The sequence below is a fragment of the Pongo pygmaeus genome, chromosome 8 (assembly GCF_028885625.2).
Source record: "Pongo pygmaeus isolate AG05252 chromosome 8, NHGRI_mPonPyg2-v2.0_pri, whole genome shotgun sequence".
NCBI classification, from domain to species: Eukaryota; Metazoa; Chordata; class Mammalia; order Primates; family Hominidae; genus Pongo; species Pongo pygmaeus.
Genome location: NC_072381.2, coordinates 107525778 through 107550892, shown reverse-complemented (window position 1 = coordinate 107550892; position 25115 = coordinate 107525778). Strand labels below are relative to the sequence as shown.

Sequence of the window (25115 nt, the reverse complement as noted above, 5' to 3'; positions counted from 1 at the left end):
CTTCCTGACATCTCCTTAAGTGTTATTTGCACATTCACATTTTTGTGAAATATATAATTTTTAATGTAACTGTCAATTCTTCATATATGTCTTATTTTCTTTGGCTCTAAATAGCTGTTTTTAGTACACTAGTGTTTAAGTGTGTTTTTTTTTTCTTAATCGCTTTTATGGGGTTTTGTTTTGTTTTTGTTTGGTTGTTTGTTTTGAGAGAGTCTTGCTCTGTCGTCCAGGATGGAGTGCAATGGTGTGATCTTGGCTCACTGCAACCTCCACCTCCAGGGTTCAAGTGATTCTCCTGCCTCAGCCTCCCGAGTAGCTGGGATTACAGGCGCCCACCACCACGCCTAGCTAATTTTTATATTTTTAGTAGAGACGGGGTTTCACCATGTTGGCCAGGCTGGCCTTTAACTCCTGACCTCAGGTGATCTGCCTCCCTTGACTTCCCAAAGTGCTGGGATTACAGGCATGAGCTACCGCGCCCGGCCTCTTAATCACTTTTAAACATTGTCCTTGGCCAGGTGCAGTAGCTCTCATCTTTAATCCCAGCACTTTAGGAGGCCAAAGCAAAAGGAACGCTTGAGCTCAGGAGTCAGAGACCAGCCTAGGCAATATAAATTAAAAAAAAAAAAAAAAATTAGTGGGACATAGTGATACATGCCTGTAGTTCCAGCTACTAGGGAGCCTAAGGTAGGAGGATCAGTTGAGCCCGAAAAATCAAGGCTGCAATGAGCTATGACGACACCACTGCACTCTGGGCAACACAGTAAAACCCTGTCCCTACAAAAAACACAAAAATCAGGCAGGCGTGGTGACACGCACCTATAGTCCCAGCTACTCAGGAGGGTGAGATGGGAGGATCACTTCAGCCTGAGAGGCAAAGGTTGCAGTGAGCCGAGATCTCACACCACTGCATTCCAGCTTGGGTGGCAGAGAGAGACTCTGTCTCAAAAAAAAAATTGTCCTTATCCAACTAGCAAATAAATTCTCCAAAGGCAAAAGTGCAAGTTTGTTTTTCTTTTTCATGATGCCTTTGTGTCTAATACAGAGCTGGGCAAACCAAGAAAACTGATGGACTTTCTGAAAAGGTAGATGGTAGTAGGGAGCTGAAGGACCAGCAATAGGTCCTTCTAAGGTTTATGTTCACTCAATCCCTTTAAAAGCCAGAGAAGGCTGGGCGTGTTAGCTCACACCTATAATCCCAGCACTTTGGGAGGCCGAGGCGGGCGGATCACAAAGTCAAGAGTTCAAGACCAGCCTGGCCAATATGGTGAAACCACATCTCTACTAAAAATACAAAAATTAGCTGGGTGTGGTGGTGCGCACCCGTAGTCCCAGCTACTCAGAAGGCTAAGGCAGGAGAATTGCTTGAACCCGGGAGGCGGAGGTTGCAGTGAGCCGAGATCACGCCACTGCACTCCAGCCTGGGCAACAAAGCGAGACTCCATCAGAAAAAAAAAAAAAAAAAAAAAAAAAAAAAAACCAGAGAAACACTAAAGATGCAGAGCTTTTAACATTTCCAGAGCTGGTCTAAGAACACACCATAGTTCTGTGCTTTATTGAGAATAACCAAAGTTACTAAACTAGGAAACAACTTACTGAGCTCAAGAAATTTACTCAAAGGTTGGAAGTAAAAGAAGGTTAAACTGGGAAAAAAGCTGGTGCCCTGACAAGGCATCACCGGAAAATCCTCCCAGACCTGATAATTGGGTGACCAGTGTACCTCAGCTCTAGCATGCCATCTCCTCCCACTGTGGAGATTCTGAGAGTATCTCAAGAACCATTTACAAGGTAAGCTACTAATATGTCCAAAGCTGTCTCTTCTGCCAGCTTGGAGATGAAAAATAAAACAAAGCTTCTCTATCTCACTCCATCTTTTAGCCACTCAGGGCACCCAAGGTATAAAGGTGACAGCTGGCAGAGTAGGACAAAGAAAAAAAGTCTATGTGATTATGCATAGAGAACTGCAGTGATTAAGTCTCATAAGGCCTGCCCATTTTGTTTATTGAGGGTCATCATCCAGTAACCATTGGGCAGAATCCAGTCCACAGACATATTTTGTTTGGCCTGAAAAAGGCTTAAAAATACTTTTAACTAGTTTCCAACAATTAGAAAACACAATAATCTAAATTTCCAGTTTCTCCTGAAAAATAGAAAGAGTAGTCATTCTGTGCCTGCATTCTAAAACAGTAACAATCTGCTGAAAAAGGAGCAGTTGGCTCTTTTAAATAAGGGAATGGGTTGAGCATGGTGGTTCATTCCTAAAATCCCAGCACTTTGGGAGGCAAAAATGGGAGGACTGCTTGAGTCTAGGAGTTCAAAACCAGCCTGAGCAATACAGAGAGACCTTGTCTCTACAAAATATTAAAAAATTAGCTGGGCATGATGGCGCACATCTGTGGTCCCAGCTACTTGTGAGGCTGAGGTAGGAAGATCACTTGAGCCCAGAGGTCAAGGCTGCAGTGAGCTGTGATTGCTCCTCTACACTCCAGCCGGGGTGACAGAGCAAGACCCTGTCTCAATAAAAAGAAATTAAAATGAAAGACAAAAAAAATAAAGGCATGGGTTCTCCAGTACACAACAGTCCCCACTAATCCTAATACATTCCCATGGGACTCAATTCACTCATTTACATTACCTTCCTGGCATTTAGGCATGTGAGCTCGTAACCCCTGGTTTATATGATTGGCAAACCATTACTTTGCCATCATAACTCCATGATCATTTACACTACTATTGCATCTATGATAATTTCCACTACTACTAGAACAAATAATCACTTCAATGATCACTTCCATTATTATTGGGGTTCCAAATCAGCACACTGCTTTATAATATTTTCATTTAGTTAAACAACTGCAGTTGAACATACTGAAATATTTAAAAAAAAGAGTAACAGCTAAACAGCAGCTCAATATATTTACATAGCTCTTCCAGCCTGAGGATAAAATGTCAACAAAAACATACACCCTTAAATTCAATCCCACCATTAACCCAACAACAGAATCATTCTATAATCAGTCACACAGAGCCACAGGGATATAGAGTGTGATCAATCAATGAGAAGTGTCATACAAAGATTAGGGTGATCCTTGCAGTGAGTACTCTATAAATAGAGTCTCCTCAAAAGCAAGAGCTGTGTCTTCTTCCTCTTTAGCTGCCCACAGTGGCCAGTCTAAGTACCCTATCAATGAGGTTATTATGTAAAAGTGGCAGTCATCCTGACTTCTGGAAAACAGGGAAATAAAATAGTAGTGGAACTTTGAGAACTCTGAGCTGAAACTGGGATTGGTGCCCGGCTACTGAGGAGATATGTCTATAACCTGAGTTCCCACTGTGCCAATGAGCATCACTGTCAAGACTGGAACATACTGTCTACAAACACCATTAAAAAGAAGCTCAAATACAAGTTTAGGACTTGTGTTTGAAGGATGAATTTTCTGATTTGTGGGTAGGAGTGGGAATTATTCCTATCTAGAAAATTATTCCTATCTAGAAATGACATTTAGGATAAAAAAAAAAGAAAGAGAGAGAGAGAAAGAGAAAACGTTTTGATGCCTCTATAGTCACCCTTAGGCTCAATTGAGGATGACTGGATTCTGGATTGATCACACTGTCTACCCAGAGACTAGATTGCCTGTTATGCAAAGCATATCAACTCATCAGGGCAATGGCCCAAGTGAGCAAGGCAGGATCATCAAACCTGGGTACCTCCTGAGGTATGTAATTTCATTTGCTGTGTTCAACTACTTTTTTGGGGGCAGGGAGAGGGGAAGAATTCTACAACTTAGATCAGCAAGTTAAAATGCAAATAGTTTCCTGTACCATTTCCATCCCACTAATTCTAAATCAACACACGTGAAGCATAAATAATGCCATCCCCCTTCTCCCAACACACACAAAAATTTCAATTTCATAAGGACAAAGGTAGGAAGGGAAAAGGGAAATTATGAAATTTCAATTTCATAAGGACAAAGGTAGGAAAAACTGAGTTAGTCATTCCAAGATCCTAAATAGTTTTCTCTTCTGACACTATGAGGTTTTGATCCTCCTTGTTACTACCTCATCATGCAAAAGTGCAAAGTGTTCCTGACTGCCAGGGCCAAAAGCAGGCCACAAGTCCTGATCACATACTGAAACTAATCCCAGATAGAGATAACGTTTATTGAGTGCCCACTACATACCAAAAGGCATTAGGTTGATCCTGCTCTTAACCTACTACATGCTCTAGCTAGGCCACTGCACATACATGCTACTACCTTTAAGAAGTGCATTAACTGAGCAATCCCAAAGCAGACCTTTCCATTTGTATCCTCCACAGGGCCTAGAGTGCCTTTTATACCTGAATTAATGCACAAGTTTCCACATTGTGCATTACAAAACACCATCTACACTATTCCTTATTTCTAAAAGCATTCTTTACCCTTGGTGGACTTTTGCAGCTTTACAACACAGCAGTTTATCAAAGGTCATCACAGTGCCATAAACTACACTCTCTAGGGTTATGTTCCATCGTTCACTCTGGGGCTCTGACCCTACAATTGGCTGAAAATCTCTCATGACTCTTTTTGCCCACTAAAAATAATAGGCCAACAATACCAAACTTTGCCAGTATTCAAATATCTCTCTGCTGTCAGTCAAATATGTCATAATGGAGTGGTTTCCTTATAATTAAGCCTCATCTCCTTAGTGAAGAGAAGATCTGAGAGAGAAATGTCAACAAAAACATACACTAGAAAAGAATGCCTGTGAAAGATTGTATAAAGGAACAAATAGGCCCAGAGATAAGTCTAGTGTTTACATACAGACCCAGACTGGCAGCTGAGCTGTCCTGTAAGAGGGAAGCCTTCTCATAGCCCAGTTCCCTGTGCTGCTATAACCTCAAGCCTTCCACACGTCCCTCTGCTGACAACCTGATTCTAGGGTGCACTAGTTCATCATTCAGTGTTAATGAAGCAGTTCCTTTGTATTAGTGAGGCAATCACAAAGAAGTAGACGCTGTACAGAATCTAGAGAGCCTTTCACATCTAAAGTCTGAAAACCCATAAAAGCAGACACAATGCTCCTTAGGTTTGCTTTCACTTTTGAGTACTGGGCTCTTTAGGATGCAGAAAGCGCTGTAAAGGAGAAGCTAAAGACTAGGTCAAGCCTGGGAAAACAGAAGATTTGGGCACCTGCAAAGGATCAGTAATGAGAGCAGAAATCGCCCCTCCTGCGGCAGAGGCCTGACCTTTGCCCCTGCATACCTCCCTGTTCCCTCCCACAACAACCCTTCCCTCGTCTTATTCCTGTCCGCTGCGTCCTTAGCCCACCTTGGCTCGCCCAATTTAAGGGCCCTTCCCACTAATTCCCTACTGCGATGTCAGGGCGGCCTTCACGACACCGGAACTCTAGGAAGAGACTTCGCTGACCTGTCAGCGGATCCAAAATGGCGGGGCCTAGTCCCAGGACCGGCAGCCGCTGCTCATGTCCAGCCCGCACCCCGGAGGCGTCTCCGAGCAGCTCTCCCGGCTCTGGTAGCAGATGGGAGAAGAGAAGGAGCCTGTTTCCTGGAAATTGAGGCCGAAGTCAGGGTGGGACTGCACAGTCCGCCAGGATGAGTCGGCCGGGACGGGCAGTGGAGCCGGGTACCTTCCCTGTCAGCTCACTGACGTGGTAACTAGCCTCAGTCTAGCCCGCTGCCTGGTAACTGCGCGAGCCCTGCCGCGTGCAGCCAATCATAGCTTTGCACCGTGAAAAGTAGCATTCCGACTATCCAATCGAATAAAGGAAATTGGCTTCAGGAGGCGGGTAGTGCCTAAAGAGGCGAGATTACAAGGGAAAGAAAGGGTAGGTTAGGGGACAACCAACGGATACGAGTACTCTCTGAGTGACAGTTTAAAAAACCAATAAAAAATGAGGAACTGTGCTGGGCGGCTAGAGAGGTGGAGTTAGGTAGAGTTCGGTTGCAGTGCGCGGTTTGGCAGTGGCTGCTGAGCATTATGGGGAGGAAGGCTACAATTGGCTGGAAAGGGGCGGGGTCCGCTTTGAGAACTTGAGCGGGCATCCCTACTCCCCTGTCCACGTATTATCAAAGTTACCTGGGCCAAGACCATGCCCCTTGAGGAATCACTCCTTTTCGAGGCAGCTCTGGGCTCCCTTCATTCTAAAAACAAGTCCAGCGATCTATTCCACACCCTGCTGTCCTTGCCCTCTCGTCCACCTTCCCTGTTGCGGCTTCTCACAGTTATGTCTGTCACGTCCCAACTCTGTTTCAGCGTCTTCTGCCCCATTCCCATCATCCAGAAATAGAGAAAATGGGACGTAGCAGAAGCCCTGGATATCTAATTTAAGTCTCTTCATTTTACATTATAGGAAACAGCTCCAGGGTGGAAGGCTGGGCCCATGTTCACATAACTAGTAAATAGCAGAGCAGAGAGACGAACCCCTGGGTCTCCTCACCCCCAGGCCAACTCTTTTCATCGCCTTTTGTCACCTCTTATGCCTTAGTATATCGGGCTTTGACTCCCGGTCTGCCTTTCATACCAAGCCTTGGACGGGCCTTATCCACCAGGCTAAATACACAGCTTAGCCCACCACATCAGTGATAGGAAACAGAAGTCTTTCTTGTGTGCCTTAGAAACGCTAAGGGGCCTGAGGGTTGGATGCCCACCTGTTTTCACTGTCTTGCCCCCAGCTGCCTCCTCCCCTTGCAAGAGATGATAGAGGTTACTAAGCTATTTAGAATTACCTGTATTACCTGGAAGTGAGAATGTGTGGGAAGAGGACAAGAGAATGATGGGTTTTCTCCTAGGAGACTGAATCATGAAATTCCCGGCCTGTTTGGGACACTAGAGCCCCAGTGTCCCTGCAGACCTGGAGAAGCTGCTGGGAGGCAATGAAAAAAAAAAAGCCTAATTCTTTCCATACATCCTCCCAATTATGGACGACCCAAGTCCAGGGAAGCTCTATAACTAACCACATAGGAATGTAGTCTCAAAACCAGGCATCCAAAGACCATCCATGTGCTATGATGTGCTAGTTTTTTTGTTTTTGTTTTTGTTTGTTTGTTTGTTTGTTTTGAGAGAGTCTTGCTCTGTCGTCCAGGATGGAGTGCAATGGTGTGATCTTGGCTCACTGCAACCTCCACCTCCTGGGTTCAAGTGATTCTCCTGCCTCAGCCTCCCAAGTCGCTAGGATTACAGGCATCTGACACCACACTCGGCTAATTTTTGTATTTTTAGTAGCGACGGGGTTTCACCATGTTGGAAAGGCTGGTCTCGAACTCCTGACCTCAGGTGATCCACCCGCCTCGGCCTCCCAAAGTGTTGAGATTACAGGTGTGAGCCACCACACCTGGCCACGATGCTCTAGTGTAAAGCACCCGTCAGACATCAGACCTGAAGAACCCCTCAGTAACTCCCTACACCTGCACATTGGGCTTCTGGTCGGTAGGTCCAGCTGAGGATCTAGCCTCTATCACCCAAAGAGAGTCAGGGAAAGAGGATATACCATCATAGCACCTCTTTCCACATTACCTCAGAGCCATTTTCCTCTTCATTTGAAAACTGAGAGTTGGTGTCCTGGGCCTGTCTCAGATTGAGAGGTCCTGGAAAGCCAATTGGAAAATCCTCTAAGTGGGCCAAAAATTTCTGCTCGCCAATATCTACTTCTTCATACCTCCAGAAATTCATCATTCTAAAAGCATGTGATTGTGCAATAGAGATGGGGAGGAGAGAGATGACAATTCCCTAGTCCCTCCTAACCACTAATCATCATCTTACCAGGCAGAACATCTTCCTCATAGATTTCAGTGTGACATTTATTGAGATTCTACATTATGCCTGGGAATAATAGACATGGTCCTTACCCTCTTAAATTTTATTCTCATAGCAGATAACACATAAGCTGATCCCTTCAATATGGTGGGTGGTGTAATAGAGGGTATACACAGAGGGTCATGAGAGCAAGAGGCTAACCTGAGAGTTCAGAAAAGGCTTCCCAGAGGAAATAAGGCTTGAGTGGAACATTGGAGGAGTAGGAATTGACAATATAAAGGTGGGTTACTTTCACAGGAAGGGCCAGAGGTGTGCAGGACACTACTAGGAAACTGGAGATGAAGACAAGGTCAGGTCCTGAAGGTCTAGTATGCCAGGCTAGGGAGCTTGACCTTTAGCCTAAGGGCAATGGGAGTCACTGAACAGTCAAGACATGACTGTTTAGATTTGCTTTAGGGCCATATTGTGTGACTGGGCTTAGGCTCTTTTTTTTTTTTTTTTTTTTTTAGGCGGAGTCTTGCTTTGTCGCCCAGGCTGGACTGCAGTGGCGCGATCTCGGCTCACTGCAAGCTCCGCCTCCCGGGTTAACGCCATTCTCCTGCCTCAGCCTCCCGAGTAGCTGAGACTACAGGGGCCCGCCACCACGCCCGGCTAATTTTTTGTATTTTTTAGTAGAGATGGGGTTTCACCGTGTTAGCCAGGATGGTCTCAATCTCCTGACCCTGTGATCCGCCCGCTTCGGCCTCCCAAAGTGCTGGGATTACAGGCGTGAGCCACCGTGCCTGGCCTGGGCTTAGGCTCTTAGGAGCACCCAAGCAACATAGCCTAACTGGGAGAAGAGAAGGAGCCTGTTTCCTGGAAATTGAGGCCTAAGTCAGAGAGGGCCGAAGTCACAGTCTGCCAGGATGTTCCTTGGTCATCTGTCCTGTCCCTTGCAAATTCCTAACCAGCAGGCACCAAGGCCACACCTTGCCCACAGGACTTAACCTGGTACCACCAGCGGGAAACCAGCCCTGCTGAAGGAGGGAGAGCACAGCCTAAGCAAGACAAGGGTACAGACTGAAAGGCAATCGGTCCATGCCTTTGGAGTGCCCAGCCCAAGCCCTGAGATCCAGCAGGAACCTCCTCTTAATTGTTTTTCGCGGGGAGGGAGATGATAGTTACTTGTCCAAGTTCACTCACTGATAGTGCAGTTCGTGGCAGCGTTGGAATACCACTTTGGTTTGTATCATTCCAAACCCTGCTGTCTCCACGAAGTCACCTTCCTTGGAGAAGAAGGGGGAAATGAAGAAGAGGAAAGATATGAGGAAAAAGAGGAGCAGAGAGAAAAGAAATGAGTCTTTTAAAGTGGCAGAGGAAGGAGAATGGTAAACAGCAGGAGCGAAGCGGCTGAGGTGAAAGAAGAGGAAAGAAAGGCGAGACGTGGGAGGATTGGAACAGAGACAAAAGGGAGGAGAGACGGACAGCGACAAGTGGAGAAAATCGGCGAAACTTGAGCGGCAGAGAAGTCTGAGCGCTGAGACCCGGCGGCCCCGTGCGCCTTCCCACTTGGCGCCGATCCACTTTCCTCGGGGTAGCGGCCCAACCCACTTCGCTGCCAGCCGATCCCTTTTACCCGTGGCTACCGGGACCACTCTACTCTCGCCCACTTGACTCTGCCTAAGCTTCCTAGCCGGAGCGCGGTCTCTGCCACGTGGGGAGGGGCGCGGCCGAGTTGCTGAAGAGCGCTTCTGATTGGCCAGAGGGCGGGGTTCTTGGCGACTCGCCGGCCAGACCCCTCCCTCAAAGGCGGGGCCTGGAGATCCACAGCTGGAAAGGGCGGAGCCCCGGCAGCGCAGCTGGAAAGGGGCGGGGCCTGACGCGCGAGGCTCGCGGCGGCGGGCTGGGGGCGCCCTGGTCTGCCATAAAGTGAATGGGCGCCGGCTGGGGGTGGCAGTACGCGGTGAGGCTCACTCCCTCCGAGAGTCCGGGAGCGCCGGAGCGGAGAGGCAGCCCGGGAGCAGGGGGGCAGCCCCCACTCCGGCCGGGTGCCCGGCCCCTGGCCCCTGCCTGCCCTCTATCGAGATCGCCGCCGCAGCCGCCGCTACTGGGAGTCTGCCTGTTCCGGGACGCACTGTGAGTGTTTGACCATTCTAAGGACAGGGGCTCATGGGGCCAAGGAGCTATTGCCGGACCTTGGATTCCCTAAAACGAGACCTGGGGCAGCTGAACTCCAGTGCCTCGGGAACAGGTCGAGAATGGGAGGGCGGATTGCAGACCTGGGGCCAGGACTTGGGAAAAGGGAAACTCAGGGTAAGAACCAGGGATAGGGAAGCGGGAGACTCAGAGGATCCGGAACGAAGCCGGAGACTTGAAGCCAGGATAGGGGCTTCGCGAGGCAGGGAGTAGGGAGTCTGGAAACCATTACCAGAAAGCGCCCTGGAATCCCAGGGCACGGGGCAGGCGGCCAGGGAGCGAAAGGGGTTACAGAGGCCCTGGCCAGCGGGGGAGCTGGCGGCGGCCCCCAGTGTGGGGGCAGTTGGCGGCGCTCGACGCCCCTCGGCCTAGGCTCAGACTCCTGGGGCTGGGAGCCGGGGTGCGCCTGGTCGCACACGCTTCTCTTCCCAGCTGCTCCGCAGTTGGTATAGGAGCCGTGTTGTGAGAGCCCGGCCACGACTGATTCAGATGGCCGCTGTGCGGATCAGAGTCACCAGGCGGCGGGTATAGTGGATCTGGCTTGGGGTGTCTGGGCCCAGAAGGGTCCTGACTTGAGGCCGCCTCAGAATCGGACAGAATTTCCGAGGCGCATGGGGCTCGGAGCGGACAGAATGTCCGGGTAGCGAAGTGGGTCTCTCCGGAGCGGGCGTTGTGTCTGGCAGTGGCGGACAGAATGTCCCTGGCTGGGTGGCATGTCCATCTACCCAGCAGCGCCTGCCCAGCTGCTGCGTGTGCGATGGGGTCGGCTGCGGTGGGTCACCTCAAATCCCAGCTCACACTTTGCAAACTTGTTTCAGCTCCTTCGGGCTGCGAAGCTGTGAGCAGGGAGCGAGAGTAAAGGCTGCAGCCTGGCCTTGGGATGAGGTGGGCCGGGACACATGCCCCCTTCAATTCAGAATAGATCAGAGCATCACTCTGTACTTCCAGAATCCAAATTTGAGGACAGAAGGCCAATGAGGAGCCTGCTAGTGGGAATCAAGACCAGGAAAGGAAGGAATAGGGGACAAAAGGCAATGGGAAAACAGGAAGGAGATGGGCACAAGCCCCTGGCAGCCTCAGTTGCCCCCTAATTCCAATACAATTAACCAGACACCCCCCAGACTCCTTGCTGGAGTATCAGCCGACCAATGGCTCCTTCCCTACAGTGGGCAGGAGCCCAGGCCAGAAGAGAAACCTACAGCCCCACTAGCAAAGCAATCCCTGTGGTCCTGTTTCCCTTTTGCTTCCTCAGCCCTACCAGTCCCAACACCACCCTGGTGGCTGAGCGGAGGTGGGAAGGAGGCTCATGGAATCCAGACTCTGGAGTCCAACAGGGGGCTATCTGGCCCTCTCAGTCTAGTTGGGAAGGATGTCTTGGCCCTACCTAACATCCGGGTTTACTTTCCCTGCAGCTGGGATACAGCCCTGACTTTGCTGGGCCCATACAGTGACCATCCACCCTGACCCCAATTCTAACCACAGCTCAATTATGCTGAAGAGGACAGAACAGGGAGAACGAGTCCATATAAGTGAGCAAGATAGCCCAGCTGGGGACTGAATTTTCACAAGGACAAGTGCAAGGCATTGTATTTAGCAATGAGTAATCTAAACAGCGGTTTCAACCTTTCTTACCCTTCACCTGTGAGTGACATACAATATGTATTCCCCACACTCCCATGTCCATTCCTCAGTTCTAAAGTTTGCTTATTACTGGCCTAGGATTCTCAACTTTTTTTTTTTCATTTGCCCTATTTTGATCAATATAAAGACACACCACAATTATCCCCATCACATTCTGACGCACTTTTCAGGGGCTTGTGCTCCCATTGCTGTGCTCCCATAAAATCACTGAAATTATAGGTGAAATGAAGGGCTCTGTGTCAGGAAAGGAATAGGGAAAGCATTACAGATGGTTCCCTGAAGACTTTAGCTCAAAGTTGGCTTTTGCCAAAAAGGCCAAAGAGGTGGTATCATAATGAAGGTGACTGGAAACAAAAGACAGAACCTTTTCCCACCCTTGCATAAAGTCATGTAACTGAATGCATGCCTGGTCACTGGCTCTTAGGGAGAATGTCATGGGCCTAGAGTAGGGTCAGAGAATGAATGGCAGAATGGGGAGCCAGGGGTTGCTGGTGAGAGCAAATTTCAAAGTTTAGTCCTCTGGAAGGTGAGACAGGATGGAAATCTACAGCATAATAAAAGACCTAGATATGCAGAATTGCTTGCTCCCCAAATCTTGAAACTGGAGATGAGGGGGCCTTTTAGAACTGGAGTGATGCAAGCTCAGGATGAATAGAAAAATGTTCTTTGGCACACAGTGGGCAGCATACTTCCAGAGCTCATTTCCAGAGAGACAGTAGAGGCAGGAAGTAGAAATGGAATCCTTCAGGGTTTGGAAGGATCAGCACATGTCAGAGTCACAAATGGCTACAGGGTGGAGGGAGTGAGGCATGGAAAGAGCAGAACTAGGTGGTTTGAATCTCTTCAAACTGTGTAACCTTGCATCCTGCCTTCTTAGAGGTGTAATGGGGATAGGTACTCCTGCCATGCAGGGCAGTTGTGTGAGTTAAATGAAATTATGTCTGTGAAGGCCCTCTGCAAATGAAGGAGCACCATAGAAATAAGAAGCACTGCTATTATTATGCCCAAGCTGCAGAATCTTTGTTTGGAAAAGTGGGGCTGAGACTTAGAGCAGCCTAATCACATCCCTGATGCAGCCATAGGAGGGATCTTAATGACAGATGGACCACCCTATCGCGGACTTCAGATGCTGGCCACTACCCCTGCCCCCGTCTGAGAACTCTGGGGAGCTCCCCAAATGCTTAGCCTGTCTACCAGGCCAAATATCTCTGCCTGCCTCCTGCTCAGGGATGGGAACATTGGCCCAGGACTCGGGTTCAGAACGGGAGGGCAAACGCAGCAGGCTAGAGCTGACTTGTGGTGACTGAAGGATGGGGCCAGTAGAAACTTTTCTTCTCCATTCACACTAAATGATGCCTCCTAGACTAACCTGAAGGATCCATTAGGTCCTGAGCTTTGGGGTGTCTAGGGTGTCCATGGCCACCGCCAGGGACTCATGAAAAGAATGATGGGGAGGAAAAGGAAAAGATCATCAGTGGGGTAAGAGTTGGGGGAAGACAGAGAGGAATAACTTTCAAAACTCTATCTCTCCTTTCCCATTGTCCTGCCCCGGGGCCTTTTTTACACCTTTCAGTTAATAGTTTCTCCTTTCCTATTTCTTCCCTGCCCAACACTTTTTGCTCACCATGGTCAAATAAAGGTTACAAAGATGCTGTTTTTTGTCACACTCCTGGCTACAAGCCTCCAGTGACCCCTACTGCTTGGTGCATTGCTTCTCATAGTGGGGTGGGGTGGGAGGAGGGCAGTACAGGAGTGGAGGAGGCATGACACACAGTCTAAACAGGGCCCATCTTCCTGGTGTGGTGATATCACTTGAAGATTGGGGGGTTTATTTTATATTAAAAAAGCTTTATTTTTATATTAAAATATTTTATATTCCATGACTAAAGTATGGAATAGAATGAAAAATTTGTTTGCATTTTTAACATAAAGCTGGCGACCTCAAAACAATTTTATACTAGTGGCAGCTGTTTCAGGTCATGCTTCTGTTTTCTAGTAGATGTTGTTTTTGACTGGTCTTAGGGTTTTTTTCTTTATTCAGGTCTGTTGCTCAGTGTGAATCTTAGGGGTTTTTGATGAAAAAGCTGGACATACTGTAGCCTAGACTTTGTCAAATCTGAACCACTGCCCCTTGTCCCCCATTGGAGGCCCCCTCGGTTTGACTCATTTCTCTGCAGATCTCCCGTGGCCTACACTGAGACTCTGACTAACCTAGGTTCACCACTGCCCTCCCAGCCTGCCAGCTTATTCCCAACACTGCTGATTATTTAGAATGCCATACCCCTTCTCTGCCTCTTGAACTCCCAATTCAGTCACATGCCTATATTCTCTGAGCCCCCAACACTTGGTACCACCTTCCATGGGCTTCCCTCTCTCTGATCTCCCACAGTCTGGGAGTCAGACCCATGCAGTCCATCTTTCCATCCTGTGCTCTGTTTGCCTCCCTACACTGCAGACTCCTACAAGTTACGGTCTCTGCCTTATTGTTCTTGGGATCCCTCTTAACACGTAATACTTGCTGAAGGAAGGAAGCAAGGAAGAGCAGGAAGACTGTGGAGTCATTTCTCTGATCCCCGATTCGTCCCTTAATAACTTGAGTGCTTCAAATCTTTGCTGCAAATGTGTCTCGATTTGCTCCCATTTGCACACTGCAGTTCAGCAAACCATAGAGTCTGGGTGCTCAGCGTTCCTAATGAACATGCGGCCATGTCCACTTAAGGGCCTCACTTCAGTTTCATGTTTATAAGATGAAAACATCACAACTCCAGCTCCTCTCCATTTAGCCCCTGAAAGAGAAAGGTTTTCTCCTATTTGAGTTCCAGGTTATGCCTCCAGCCTCAGGCATTAATATTGCAACCGATTGTGGGCTCTCACTATGTCCCTGGTCTACCTCTCTGGCTTCAGGACTTAAGTGGGTCCACATGACAGCTGACTTATTGCCATGGGGTTGTGTCTCTTGGAAACCATGGCCTCCCCACTGTGGCCTCCCTGGCTTGAGATCTGCTCTCCACCTTCATATGTCCTGGATATTTCATTCTTGCTGCAGTCCATGACCAGGCTTCCTGTAATTCCAGCCTGTACTACAGAATCAGAGCATACCTGTAGGCCCTCTGTACTCCCTGGGCCTGGGATTTCCACCCTGATACCAGTGGGACTGGGCCACACATCCCTCACATCCCTAGCAAGGTGTGGCAAAAAGGCTAGGAGTGGGGCTGGCAGCCCCCTTCCAGAGCTGGACTCACCATCACTGTTATCTCCTGACTCTCTCTGTCCCTGCCTGGGCATTTCTTACTAGCATCAACCAATCCTGCAGCTTCCAGACCTCCTGCTTGTTCTTCCCTATCCACTGAGTGAGGCGAAGTCCCTGGCCTCAGTCCCAACTCCCTAGCTTCCTGACCTCCAGCAGTTTGGGGGAGCTTAATCTTCAGCCAGCCTGTCTCCAGCTCAGACAACAGCTTGGCGCCCCCAGCCTTTGCCTGACCAGCCCACCCGGACGTGAGTCGGCTAGAGGTCTATGCCCCCACCCTTCCATCTCTCTATTGCCTGCCTGGCTTTACTGTTCTTTCCTTCTCTCTTCAGTTTCACAGTCAGGTCCCTTCTCAGCCGTGGCTCCTCTCTCTGCTGTTACTAGCCCATGCAAGAGCCTAAAGGCTTCATTCTTTCCTTCACCAGTCCCTTGTCCCCAAAGTGGCTCCCAGCTTGGGTTACTCTGCCCATTTTGGTGTTACCTTGTTGACTGGGTCATCTATGCTCAGGACAGAGTGTTCACAGCATGTGTTGCCTATCTCTCGGCAATGCAGCGTACTCACCTTCATTCACCAGGGAAACACTTCACTGGAGGATACAGTCTGGGCAGATGACCCACTCAAGGAAGGGCAGACACAGGGATGAGATCTTAGCCACCACTCCACCCTCAGTGCCTAACTCAACGCCCAGCTCATAGAATGTGCTAAATAAACATTTGTTTAATGAGTGAGAAAAAAACCTACTCAGGTAGAGTTTTATCCCTACTCATATTTACATGTTTATGTTTTTATCTAAACCTTATAACAACACTGAAGGCAAGTAGGGAAGGGATCATGAACTTCCTTTCGGAGATGAAGAAATATGCTCAGAGAGGTAAAGTAACTTGCTGAGGACACACAGCTAGTAAGTTGTAGAGCCAGGACGTGAATCTAGATCTGTTGACTCCAAGCCTAATTTCTTTGGGCTATACCAGATGACTTTCCTGAGAGGGGCCTGGGTACTTTCTGCCCCTCCTCCCCACCCCATCCTCTAGCTCCAGCATTCTCATGCCTTCTCCTCACTCAGCAGCATCCAGTGCAGAAAACTCCCCTGGCCCCTTGGCCTGCTCCTCCCCTACACAGAGTCTTTAGCTCCTGAGACTGAGAACTGAGGTTCAGAGGGGCCAGGCAGGCGGTAGGGGGGTGGGGGAAGGGTAATAATGGCTAGCTCCAAAACAGCCCCAGCAGCTGTCCCTGTCACAGAGAGGAGACAGTGTGACGGTACGTGTCTGTCTGCCTGGATGTGGCAGCACGTGTGTGGGAGAGTGTGTGTTTGTGTGCCCCTAGCTCCAAGTCCAAGTGCTTATTATGTCTGAGTGGGGGCCTGTGTGTGTCTGCACATGCGTCTGTCTGTCTCTGGGAACACACAGCCTGAACTCGGCTTTCGGCCTCGGCTTTTCCTCGCCCATATCCCTTCTCACCCTGCCTCCCTCTGCTGAAATAGAGTGAAAGCAAGATGCAGGTATGGAATGCCGGGGGCAGGGTAATTTGGAAAACTGAAAGTCTGGAGCCAAAGCTGACTGGAAGGCTAGGTGGCAAGGGTGGGACTGCTTTTCCCACAGGTAAACCCCTCTCTGGGTTTTTCCCAGCTCCGTGTTGCTTCCATGGCCTCTGGAAAAGTCAGGGGGATGATTTGCATTTCAAGGGCATCTTGGGTATGAAGTAAGGGGTATGAAGTAAGGGGAGACTTCAGAGCACCACTTTTTCCAGCTCTCAGTTCTAACCCTTCCTCCCTCATCTTCCCAGCCAAGGCTACAATAGTTCCTTCTCAGGGACATCTCCCTTCCATCAGAGCATTGTTGGCCAAAGTTTTCCAGCTCCAAACCCCCTGACCTGACCTGACCTGGAAGGGGAAGTAAGCTGAGCACACCTCCAGTTCTGGCCTGACTTTTCTCCTGTCCTGGGTTCCCTCCAGCCCTGTCTCTTCACATCCAGTAAAAGGTCCAAGATCTAGACCCCTCTGCCTGTGGAAAGAGCAGGGACTCTTTCTCAACCTCCTGCCTTGACCTCGGTTCCACTCCCAACCTGGCTTGAGAGGTGGGGTGGGGAGTGGGGGCACAGCTGTGATCTCTGAGCTGTTGAAGGGGGCATTACCATGTGCAAATACAGGCCGCTGCCCATCTGCACCTCCCTGAGAAAGGCTCCTAATAAATCCAGAGCAGCCAAGTGACACACATCTCAATCTAATCCACCACATTAATGCCATCCCGTGCAGCCTGCATTAAGCCCCTGTTAATGGGGAAGGGGTGAGAGGGGCAGAGAGGCCCCTCCCACTCAGCTCTCTACCCCTTCCCTCTGTCCCTAGCCTCCTTCTGTTCTCCTCCAACCAAAAGGCACCCAGAGTCTTGAGCCCCAGTATTGCCCATTTCCCTTCCTCCCAACAGAGGGGTCCTGGGAGAGCAGGCAGAAAAGGGGACCCTGCGGGGGAAACTTGGAGAAGGACCAGGCAGGCTCCTGGGCAATGTGAGGCTACATTTGGGAAAGAAAGTATGAGTGGGAAGGTGGTCTTATGAAGCTCCTGCCTATGGCCTGGAGCTGGCTTGGTAGAGGCCGTCCATGAGTGGAGCAGTCACTGGTGGGATGCAGTGTATGTCTGTGCAGGCATGAGACCAGGCCCAGCCCAAGCACCCAGTGGTTTTTACACTTATGTTTGATCTTGTTACCTTCTTTCAAATGAAATCTCTTCAGAAATAATAAACAAAACAGGCCGGGCACGGCGGCTCACACCTATAATTCCAGTACTTTGGGAGGCCGAGGCAGGCGGATCACCTGAGATCAGGAGTTCAAGACCAGCCTAGCCAACATGGTGAAACCCCGTCTCTACCAAAAATACAAAAATTAGCCGGGCATGGTGACACGTGCCTGTAGTCCCAGCTACATGGGAGGCTGAGGCAGGAGAATAGCTTGAACCCTGGAGGTGGAGGTTGCAGTGAGCCGACATCATGCCACTGCACTCCAGCCTGGGCAACAAAGCGAGACTCCATCTCAAAAAAAAAAAAAAGAAGGAAAAAAAAAAAAAACAAAGAAATCATAAACGAAACAGACCAAAGCAGTGCTGCCCTAGCTGAAGCCGACCCAAGCAAGGCCAGGCTAGAACCGCAGCTGAGTCCCTGAGCGAATCTCGAGGGAAGGCCCCAGAAAGTACAGTGTGAGAAAACAAGCGTTCTGAGTTGACTGGATCAGAAAAATAAAATAATAATAAAAGAAAAATAAAAAGCAAACAAAGAAAATGCATTAGGAGTCTCACAGACCTAGTTCAGATCTCAATCCACTGCTTACAAGCTCTGTGAGCCTCATCAAGTTCCTTCAAGTTTCAGTTTCCTCAGCAGAAAAAGGATGATCATACTTGACATATTCTTGCGAGGGGAGAGAGAATGAGGTAAAGGCTCACAGTAAGTACGCATTATTCTTAAGGGAGAAATATCAGGTCTGGTTCAAAATACAATCTGTCCTAAGGAGAGTGGGTAACAGACATCTGGTCTGTGTCTCAGGTATGATTGGCTGAGGACCATGTATGAGTATAGGGGGATACTGAGCTTTCAGGTGAGAAGGATTTTAAGTTTTTGCAGATGTAGTATAGGGTATGTAGTGTGCTATAGTGTAGATTTTTTTGTTGTTGTTGTTTGAGACAGCATCTTGCTCTGTCACCCAGGCTGGAGTGCAGTAGCACCATCTCGGCTCGCTGCAACCTCTGCCTCCCAGGTTCAAGCGATTCTCCTGCCTCAGCCTCCCGAGTAACTGAGATTACAGGCAAGTGGCACCCCGCCCAGCAATTTTTGTATTTTTAGTAGGGACGGGATTTCACCATGTTGGCCAGGCTGGTCTCGAACTCCTGACCTCAGGTGATCCACCCGCCTTGGCCTCCCAAAGTGCTGGGATTACAGGCGTGAGCCACTGCGCCCGGCCTATAGTCTACATTTTTATTAATTCAATAAATATTGAACCCCAGCTGTATACCTGGCACAGTTCTAGTTCCCAGCAGTAAACAAAACAAAGTCTAGTTTATATATCTATGCAGAGAACCTCTCAGCATGCACCTCTGCGTCCTTAGGCTGCTATTTCCCGATTCTATCCTAAGGAGCCCCACGCAGCCCCAGCTTTATGGCTGGGGCTGAGAAAGGCGGCAGGGAATTTACGGGGAAACGCTGCTGGAACCTAGCTAAGCCGGAGATTTTACCCCCATTACCCTGGTCTGTGTCTTCTCTCGCCTCCAGAGCCCTCCCTCCATGGAGTTCGGCCTGCTCAGCGAGGCAGAGGCCCGGAGCCCTGCCCTGTCGCTGTCAGACGCGGGCACTCCGCACCCCCAGCTCCCAGAGCACGGCTGCAAGGGCCAGGAGCACAGCGGTAAGCGCGCCCCCTTCCGCGGGTGCAGGAGATAACAGCTTCATCCCCAGTGCGGGTGGGACCCAGGCTGGGCAGCCTCGGTGGGAGCCAGTGGGTGGCTTAGGAGGTGCCCGAGCCGGAGAATCCGCGCAGGCTTGGGCGCCCTGTGACCTGCCCCCACCCTGGCCCCCAGACTCAGAAAAGGCCTCGGCTTCGCTGCCCGGCGGCTCCCCCGAGGACGGTTCGCTGAAAAAGAAGCAGCGGCGGCAGCGCACGCACTTCACCAGCCAGCAGCTACAGGAGCTGGAGGCGACCTTCCAGAGGAACCGCTATCCCGACATGAGCACGCGCGAGGAGATCGCCGTGTGGACCAACCTCACCGAGGCCCGCGTGCGGGTATGCTCTCCAGACCCGCGACTCGCACTCGCGCGGGCCTTCCGCGCTCAGCCTGCGACCCGGCGGCCAGCGGTTCCACCCCACCTGCCCCGTCCCTCGGACCCCGGACCCCGGACCCTGGACCCTGGCTCCCGGCCGCAGCCCCACGCGGCCTCTTGCCCGCCAACCTCCAGCCTCTGCTCCCACTGCTCCCTACTACTCGGACCGCGCGCTTCTTCGGCCCTGACACCCTATCTCCTTCCCCTCACCACCCCTCCTCAACCCCATCCTACGCCAGACCCTGGCGCAGATGACTCGGTCCTGCCGCCCGCGCCTTCTGTTCTCCGACCCCGGACTCCTTGCGCTCCTTCCCTCCCACCCTGTCTCCAGCCACCTCATCTCGTTTATAGACCGCAGGGCCCCGGCTGGAAGCCCCGTAGGGGTGGCCCGCCCTCCAGCCGCTGGGACCCGGCCCCGGGCCCTGACCTCCTTTCTCCCGTGCCCGCAGGTGTGGTTCAAGAACCGGCGCGCCAAATGGCGGAAGCGCGAGCGCAGCCAGCAGGCCGAGCTGTGCAAAGGCAGCTTCGCGGCGCCGCTCGGGGGGCTGGTGCCGCCCTACGAGGAGGTGTACCCCGGCTACTCGTACGGCAACTGGCCGCCCAAGGCGCTTGCCCCGCCGCTCGCCGCCAAGACCTTTCCATTCGCCTTCAACTCGGTCAACGTGGGGCCTCTGGCTTCGCAGCCTGTCTTCTCGCCACCCAGCTCCATCGCCGCCTCCATGGTGCCCTCCGCCGCGGCTGCCCCGGGCACCGTGCCAGGGCCTGGGGCCCTGCAGGGCCTGGGCGGGGGTCCCCCCGGGCTGGCTCCGGCCGCCGTGTCCTCTGGGGCCGTGTCCTGCCCTTATGCCTCGGCCGCCGCCGCCGCCGCGGCTGCCGCCTCTTCCCCCTACGTCTATCGGGACCCGTGTAACTCCAGCCTGGCCAGCCTGCGGCTCAAAGCCAAACAGCACGCTTCCTTCAGCTACCCCGCTGTGCACGGGCCGCCCCCGGCAGCCAACCTTAGTCCATGCCAGTACGCCGTGGAAAGGCCCGTATGAGCGGCCCCGCCCGTAGATCATCCCCGAAGGCGGGGGCAACGATTCACAGCCTCCGCGGACTGGGGTCATTTTGACTGGCTTGCTCCCGCCCCAGGGTCTGAAAGGGGTGTTTGGGCAGCTGGGGGGCGCCGGCTCAGGAGAGGGCCTTCCCCTCCCAGCCCTGAGGGGTGGACTGGGCCCTACACACAGACCGCGCCCCTGGGACTAAAGCCAGGAACAGGGACCAGCTCCCCAGGGGCCAACTCACCCTTGGCCCATCCCGCCTTCTCCAGGCTTCCCCTCCCTCGTTTTCAAAGATAAATGAAATAAACGTGCGCGGACTGTCGAAGGCGTGATGATTCAGAGTTGCGGTTGAGTCCTCTTCCCTTCATCCTCCCCCACTGTCTACAGGCGAGCTGGATGTACAGGAACGAAGTGAGGGTCCAGGCTTCTAGGGATTCAGTCCCACTCACCACCCCCCCCTACTCCATGTCGGGGCAGCCCGGGATTCCTGCAGCAAAGAGGTGCGTGCGTGCGGGGGACGTGGGAAACCAGCTACCTGGCTGGCATCGGCCACAGCCGGTGCTGCGGCGCCACCTCGTGGTCTCAGGGAGGCTAGCTGGTCGATCTGGTCTCCAACGCTTCCTTGTAGGTGTCAGCTCTGCTATTCAGGGAGCCTATGACTTCAGATAAAGTTACTCCGCCTTTCTGCACCTGTTTCTCACTGTTCCTATGAGGGGCTTGGGTCTCTAACAGCAATAAAATTCTGGTCTGTAACAGACATTTGTTAAGTACCTACCAGGCCTAGGATTCTTTCAGTGTCTGTGTGTGTGCCTTTCACCCTTCCACATACCCTCAGGCATCCCACCTGCAGATCATCCCCTTGGTAGCAGCCTCCTGCCATCACAGCAGCCCTCTTTCCCCCTAAATCCCCCAACTCTCAAAATTTTGTTGAAATCTTTAATTTTAAAAAATAGAGCAAGAAGAAGAAAGATTTCTGGATAGAAATTAAATAATCAGCTCTTGGGACCCTCCTCCACCCCACTCCCATCCCAGGGCCTGCTTGGCCTTCACATTAAAAACAGAAACATCAAAGTAACAGACCACACCTTCTTGTCTGTCAAAAATTCCAGCCACCTTGGGTCACACATCCTCTGGGGAAATCATGCAGGTAAGGCAACCTAATCATTCTCCCAAAACTAAGCCCAGCCTCTTGGTGCCCTGGAGAAGAGAGAGCCTGGAGCTTCATTGTTCTCTCCAACCCTTCACTGGCTCTTGGTCTTGGCTTTGACCTTGGGCCTGATGTAGGTCTGGCGGAAGAAGTGGGCAAAGAGGATGAAATAGGTCATATACAAGATGAAGGACCAGAATAAGTGTTCCATCGTGGTGTGGCATCCCTGATCCTGCCTCCAGATGTAAGTGAGGATGCTGACGATGGCTCCTACAAACATCTGCAAGATCTGCAGGCTGGTGATGAGCATGGGCAGCATCTTGGGGGGCTTCACGTTGGCAGCCTTCAGAGTGTAGTAGGTGTACATGATGGCATGCACACCCAAGTTCATGGTGACGAACCAGCCTCCTGCAGGCACTTTGTTCTTGTATCCAAAGCTTGTGTACACCAGCACTGTGCTGTGGTGGTACCAGTGAATAAAGATGAGTGGCCGCTTACGCAGGATGATGAAGGCTGTGTCTCCTGGGAGATGGAGAGTCATAGTTGGCATACCAGCCAGTGTTGGGACCACCCTCTGCACTGGATGTAGGGACACAGGAGAAATTCTCAGGGGAGGGAAGAGGGTCTTTGTGGCAGAGAATCTGTAGAGGGGCTTGGGTGAGAGGTATTATTGGGACCCAGGGGTAGGAAAGGGACCCTCCATGGGATGGGTGAAGGGAGGTCCCTGAGGAGGGATGCAGTTCACAAGGCACCAGAGAGACAAAGCTTTGCCACTCACCGAGTTCTATGACCTTGCTGAGGAGAAAGACCCAGGACCAGAATTTGACTGTGGAATTATCAACGAAGTTGATGAAGCACACGGTTTGCTTTAGGCCCCCGGTAAGTAGCACAGTCCCCATAATGCCCCACATCCTCACTGCCCCCAGGATACTGAAATGGGACAAAGAAAGATGGTATAAGTGTCATCCCCAGGCACCAATAATCCACCCTTCCCCTGGCTTGGCCAGGTTACTGTGTTCCAAGCTCTACCACCTCCCCACCTGTCCACCAGGGGTGGGTCAAAGCTCCTGAGATCCTGAGGCCAATCCAGATCCAATCAGTAGTCTAGAGGAGATGAGGGCTGGAGAAAGATCAGGGAATGCAGAGGGATGGGATTGAAAGTTGAGTTAAGGAATGGGATTCTTGGGAGGGATTAGGAGCCTGGGAGGAGATGTGTAGACGGATAGGGGAAGACTGAAGGAGTTTGCAGGTGAAAATATGGGGAAGTTATTGGAGGGTCTTGAGAGAGGGTGTTAGGAGGTGAGAGTATTAGAGGCTGGAGAAATTAGTTGCGAGTACAGACTCTGTGAAGGCAAGAGGGACAAAGCAGAGACCATCAGGTAGCGGTCTGAAAAAGAAGGAAAACAGGATAATATAACAGAAGAGGGTGAAGGCTGGGAGGGGAACTAAAGCTGAGAATGAGATGGGGAGAGTGTTACAAGGCAACTTGGGGACAGGATGGAGGTTGATGCAATCAGGAAAGCTTTAAGGGATAGAATGGTGGTCTAAGGTCTAGAGAAGAGGCAGGGAGTGGGATGGGGTCTTACCTGAAGATTGCAAGGCAGAAGGACCAGAAGATGAGAGGCCCTTGCAGGTTGAATCCCTTGCGTTCCTTCATGTAGTTCTGCCCCACAGCGATGAGAAGCAGGTAGATCAGGGCTATGGGGAATGAGGTCGCCCTGGCAAGCAGAAAGCAGAGGGGATGGGCTCATGGGTGGGTGCTGATTAGAGGAATGCCCACTCATCTCTCCAGGTGAGTGCTCTGGGTTGGAGTCCCAGTTCTGCCGCTTACTAGCTATGTGACATTGGACAAACCAACTTAATTCTCTGAGCCTTGGCTTCCTCATCTGTAGAGGGGGAATACTACATCTCTCCTGGGGGTATTAATGTATACAAAGTATCTAGCACAGGGCAGGAGCTATGTCCAAGGTTTCTGTGATTATTGCTCTCTCAGTGGGGTTAGAAGTGGGTGACGGCTGTCTGGCCCGCGCCTAGAAGCAGCCCAGGGCTGTGGTGTAAGAAGAGTGTGGCAATAGCTTCTCCCTGGTTGGGGCTCCTAGAAGCAGCCCAGGTCTGTGGTGTAAGAAGAATGTGGCAATAGCTTCTCCCTGGCTGGGGCATGGCAAACTGGTTGGAGCATACAGTCAGCCCCCAAAACCTCTGGGGAGCTTTAGGGCAAAGCCAGAGAGCTCTTCCTGGGGAAAGCTTGGAAGAGCTCTCTGACTTTGCCTCCTTCTCCACAGCATGAACTGTGGAGCACCTGGGGAACGATGGGATAATTGTAAAGGGCAGGCTGTCCCCCGGGCCCTGGACTGTGCACACACGCGCGCACACACAGCCACAAAGGACAGGGAAGTCATCTAGTAAGGCTTCAGATCAACCTCACGCCTCCAAGACCAGTTCTCACTACACGCTCTCTTTGACTTCTGTATGTTTCCACGTTCTCCCTCATCCTCTTATTTCTTTCTGCTTGCTTGCTTTCAGCTCTAATCTCTTTGAGGTGCCACACACTACCTGCACCTCGGACAAAGGTAGTGTGAAGCCAGTACAAGGGAGTCCCATAACTCTGCTCTGTAAGAAAATCATTGCGGGCATTCAATGCCACCCCCTCGCGCCCCGGCCCCGGGGCCCTGGCATGGCCTTTCCCTCTCCCGAAGTCTCACCAATACTCCTCGAAAAAGGGCCTCATGTCCTTGGACAGCTCGAAGTTATAGGGCTGGAACAGCTGATTTACTTCGTGTGAGACATTCATGGCTGTGACCACCTAGTTTTGCAGAAGGTCCAAAGCTTGGAGGCGCTGGGCGAAAGGCTGGGGCGCCGAGGATGGAGTGAACCTCGGGGCGAGACGGAACAGAGCCGGGACAGAAGGAACTCCTGGGCAAAGGGAGGAGGGCGACGGACCTAGGCACGTGCGCGGCGGCGCAGCCAGCTATCCCGGGCGCAGCCACTGCGATACACAACGCGGACTTGCAAAGCTGCCGGCCCGGGCGGCGAGCGACCCTTTCCCTGCGCTCCGCCGCTATCCAATCTCGACCAAGATACGCCTCTGCTCCGCCCCTAGGACGCAGTCCGCATTCTGATTGGTCATCCTCAAGGGCCCTCCTGCCAGGCGTTTTGCACACCCCGCCCCGAGTCCCGTCGTAGGCCATCGCCCGCCCACTTACCCAGGCTTTTCTCCCCTAAAACGTCCACCCCGTCCTGTGCGGCCTTGCGGGTTCCTTTGGCACTGTCAACCGTGGCCTTTGCCTCGGTTTGCTTTAATCTTGACCTGCTTAGCA

General features: G+C 51.3%; 3 protein-coding genes across 23 annotated transcripts in view; 1 reads left to right on the top strand and 2 right to left on the bottom strand.

The window, feature by feature from the left end:
• The window catches only part of GBF1 (golgi brefeldin A resistant guanine nucleotide exchange factor 1), a 135161-nt gene extending 129453 nt beyond the window's left edge, over positions 1–5708 (bottom strand). For 13 of the 20 annotated variants that reach the window (XM_054436769.2, XM_063670192.1, XM_054436767.2 and 10 more), the window contains exon 1: positions 5409–5670. The gene's annotated coding sequence lies outside the window, so the exon portion shown is untranslated. Of the gene's footprint in view, positions 1–5408 lie in introns of all 20 variants that reach the window. The other 7 variants (XM_054436766.2, XM_054436773.2, XM_054436776.2 and 4 more) reach the window with 3 other exon arrangements.
• Positions 5709–9662: 3954 nt separating this feature from the next.
• PITX3 (paired like homeodomain 3) lies at positions 9663–20973 on the top strand. Its single transcript, XM_054436765.2, has 4 exons — positions 9663–9869; positions 19069–19198; positions 19371–19573; positions 20061–20973. The coding sequence occupies exons 2-4, from the start codon at positions 19081–19083 to the stop codon at positions 20646–20648; spliced, it is 909 nt and encodes a 302-aa protein (XP_054292740.1). The 5' UTR covers positions 9663–9869; positions 19069–19080; the 3' UTR covers positions 20649–20973.
• Positions 20974–21573: 600 nt separating this feature from the next.
• ELOVL3 (ELOVL fatty acid elongase 3) lies at positions 21574–24868 on the bottom strand. 2 transcript variants are annotated; one of them, XM_054436764.2, is made up of 4 exons: positions 24501–24868; positions 23385–23516; positions 22577–22728; positions 21574–22320 (listed from the first exon to the last, which is right to left on the bottom strand). In XM_054436764.2, the coding sequence occupies exons 1-4, from the start codon at positions 24587–24589 to the stop codon at positions 21893–21895; spliced, it is 801 nt and encodes a 266-aa protein (XP_054292739.1). In that variant the 5' UTR covers positions 24590–24868; the 3' UTR covers positions 21574–21892. The 2 variants fall into 2 exon arrangements, with proteins under 2 accessions (XP_054292739.1, XP_054292738.1); XM_054436763.1 differs by having other exon boundaries at positions 21584–22377; positions 24501–24842.
• Positions 24869–25115: the final 247 nt, after the last annotated feature.

Excerpts from the sequence above, each read along its gene's own strand:
- PITX3 (XM_054436765.2), top strand. The coding sequence starts at position 19,081 with ATGGAGTTCGGCCTGCTCAGCGAGGCAGAGGCCCGGAGCCCTGCCCTG. Across the intron at positions 19,199-19,370 it reads CAAGGGCCAGGAGCACAGCG|ACTCAGAAAAGGCCTCGGCT; the intron begins GTAAGCGCGCCC and ends CCTGGCCCCCAG. Across the intron at positions 19,574-20,060 it reads TCACCGAGGCCCGCGTGCGG|GTGTGGTTCAAGAACCGGCG; the intron begins GTATGCTCTCCA and ends CCGTGCCCGCAG.
- ELOVL3 (XM_054436763.1), bottom strand. The coding sequence starts at position 24,589 with ATGAATGTCTCACACGAAGTAAATCAGCTGTTCCAGCCCTATAACTTC. Across the intron at positions 23,517-24,500 it reads CCCTTTTTCGAGGAGTATTG|GGCGACCTCATTCCCCATAG; the intron begins GTGAGACTTCGG and ends TCTGCTTGCCAG. Across the intron at positions 22,378-22,576 it reads CAGCAAGGTCATAGAACTCG|TGCAGAGGGTGGTCCCAACA; the intron begins GTGAGTGGCAAA and ends CCCTACATCCAG.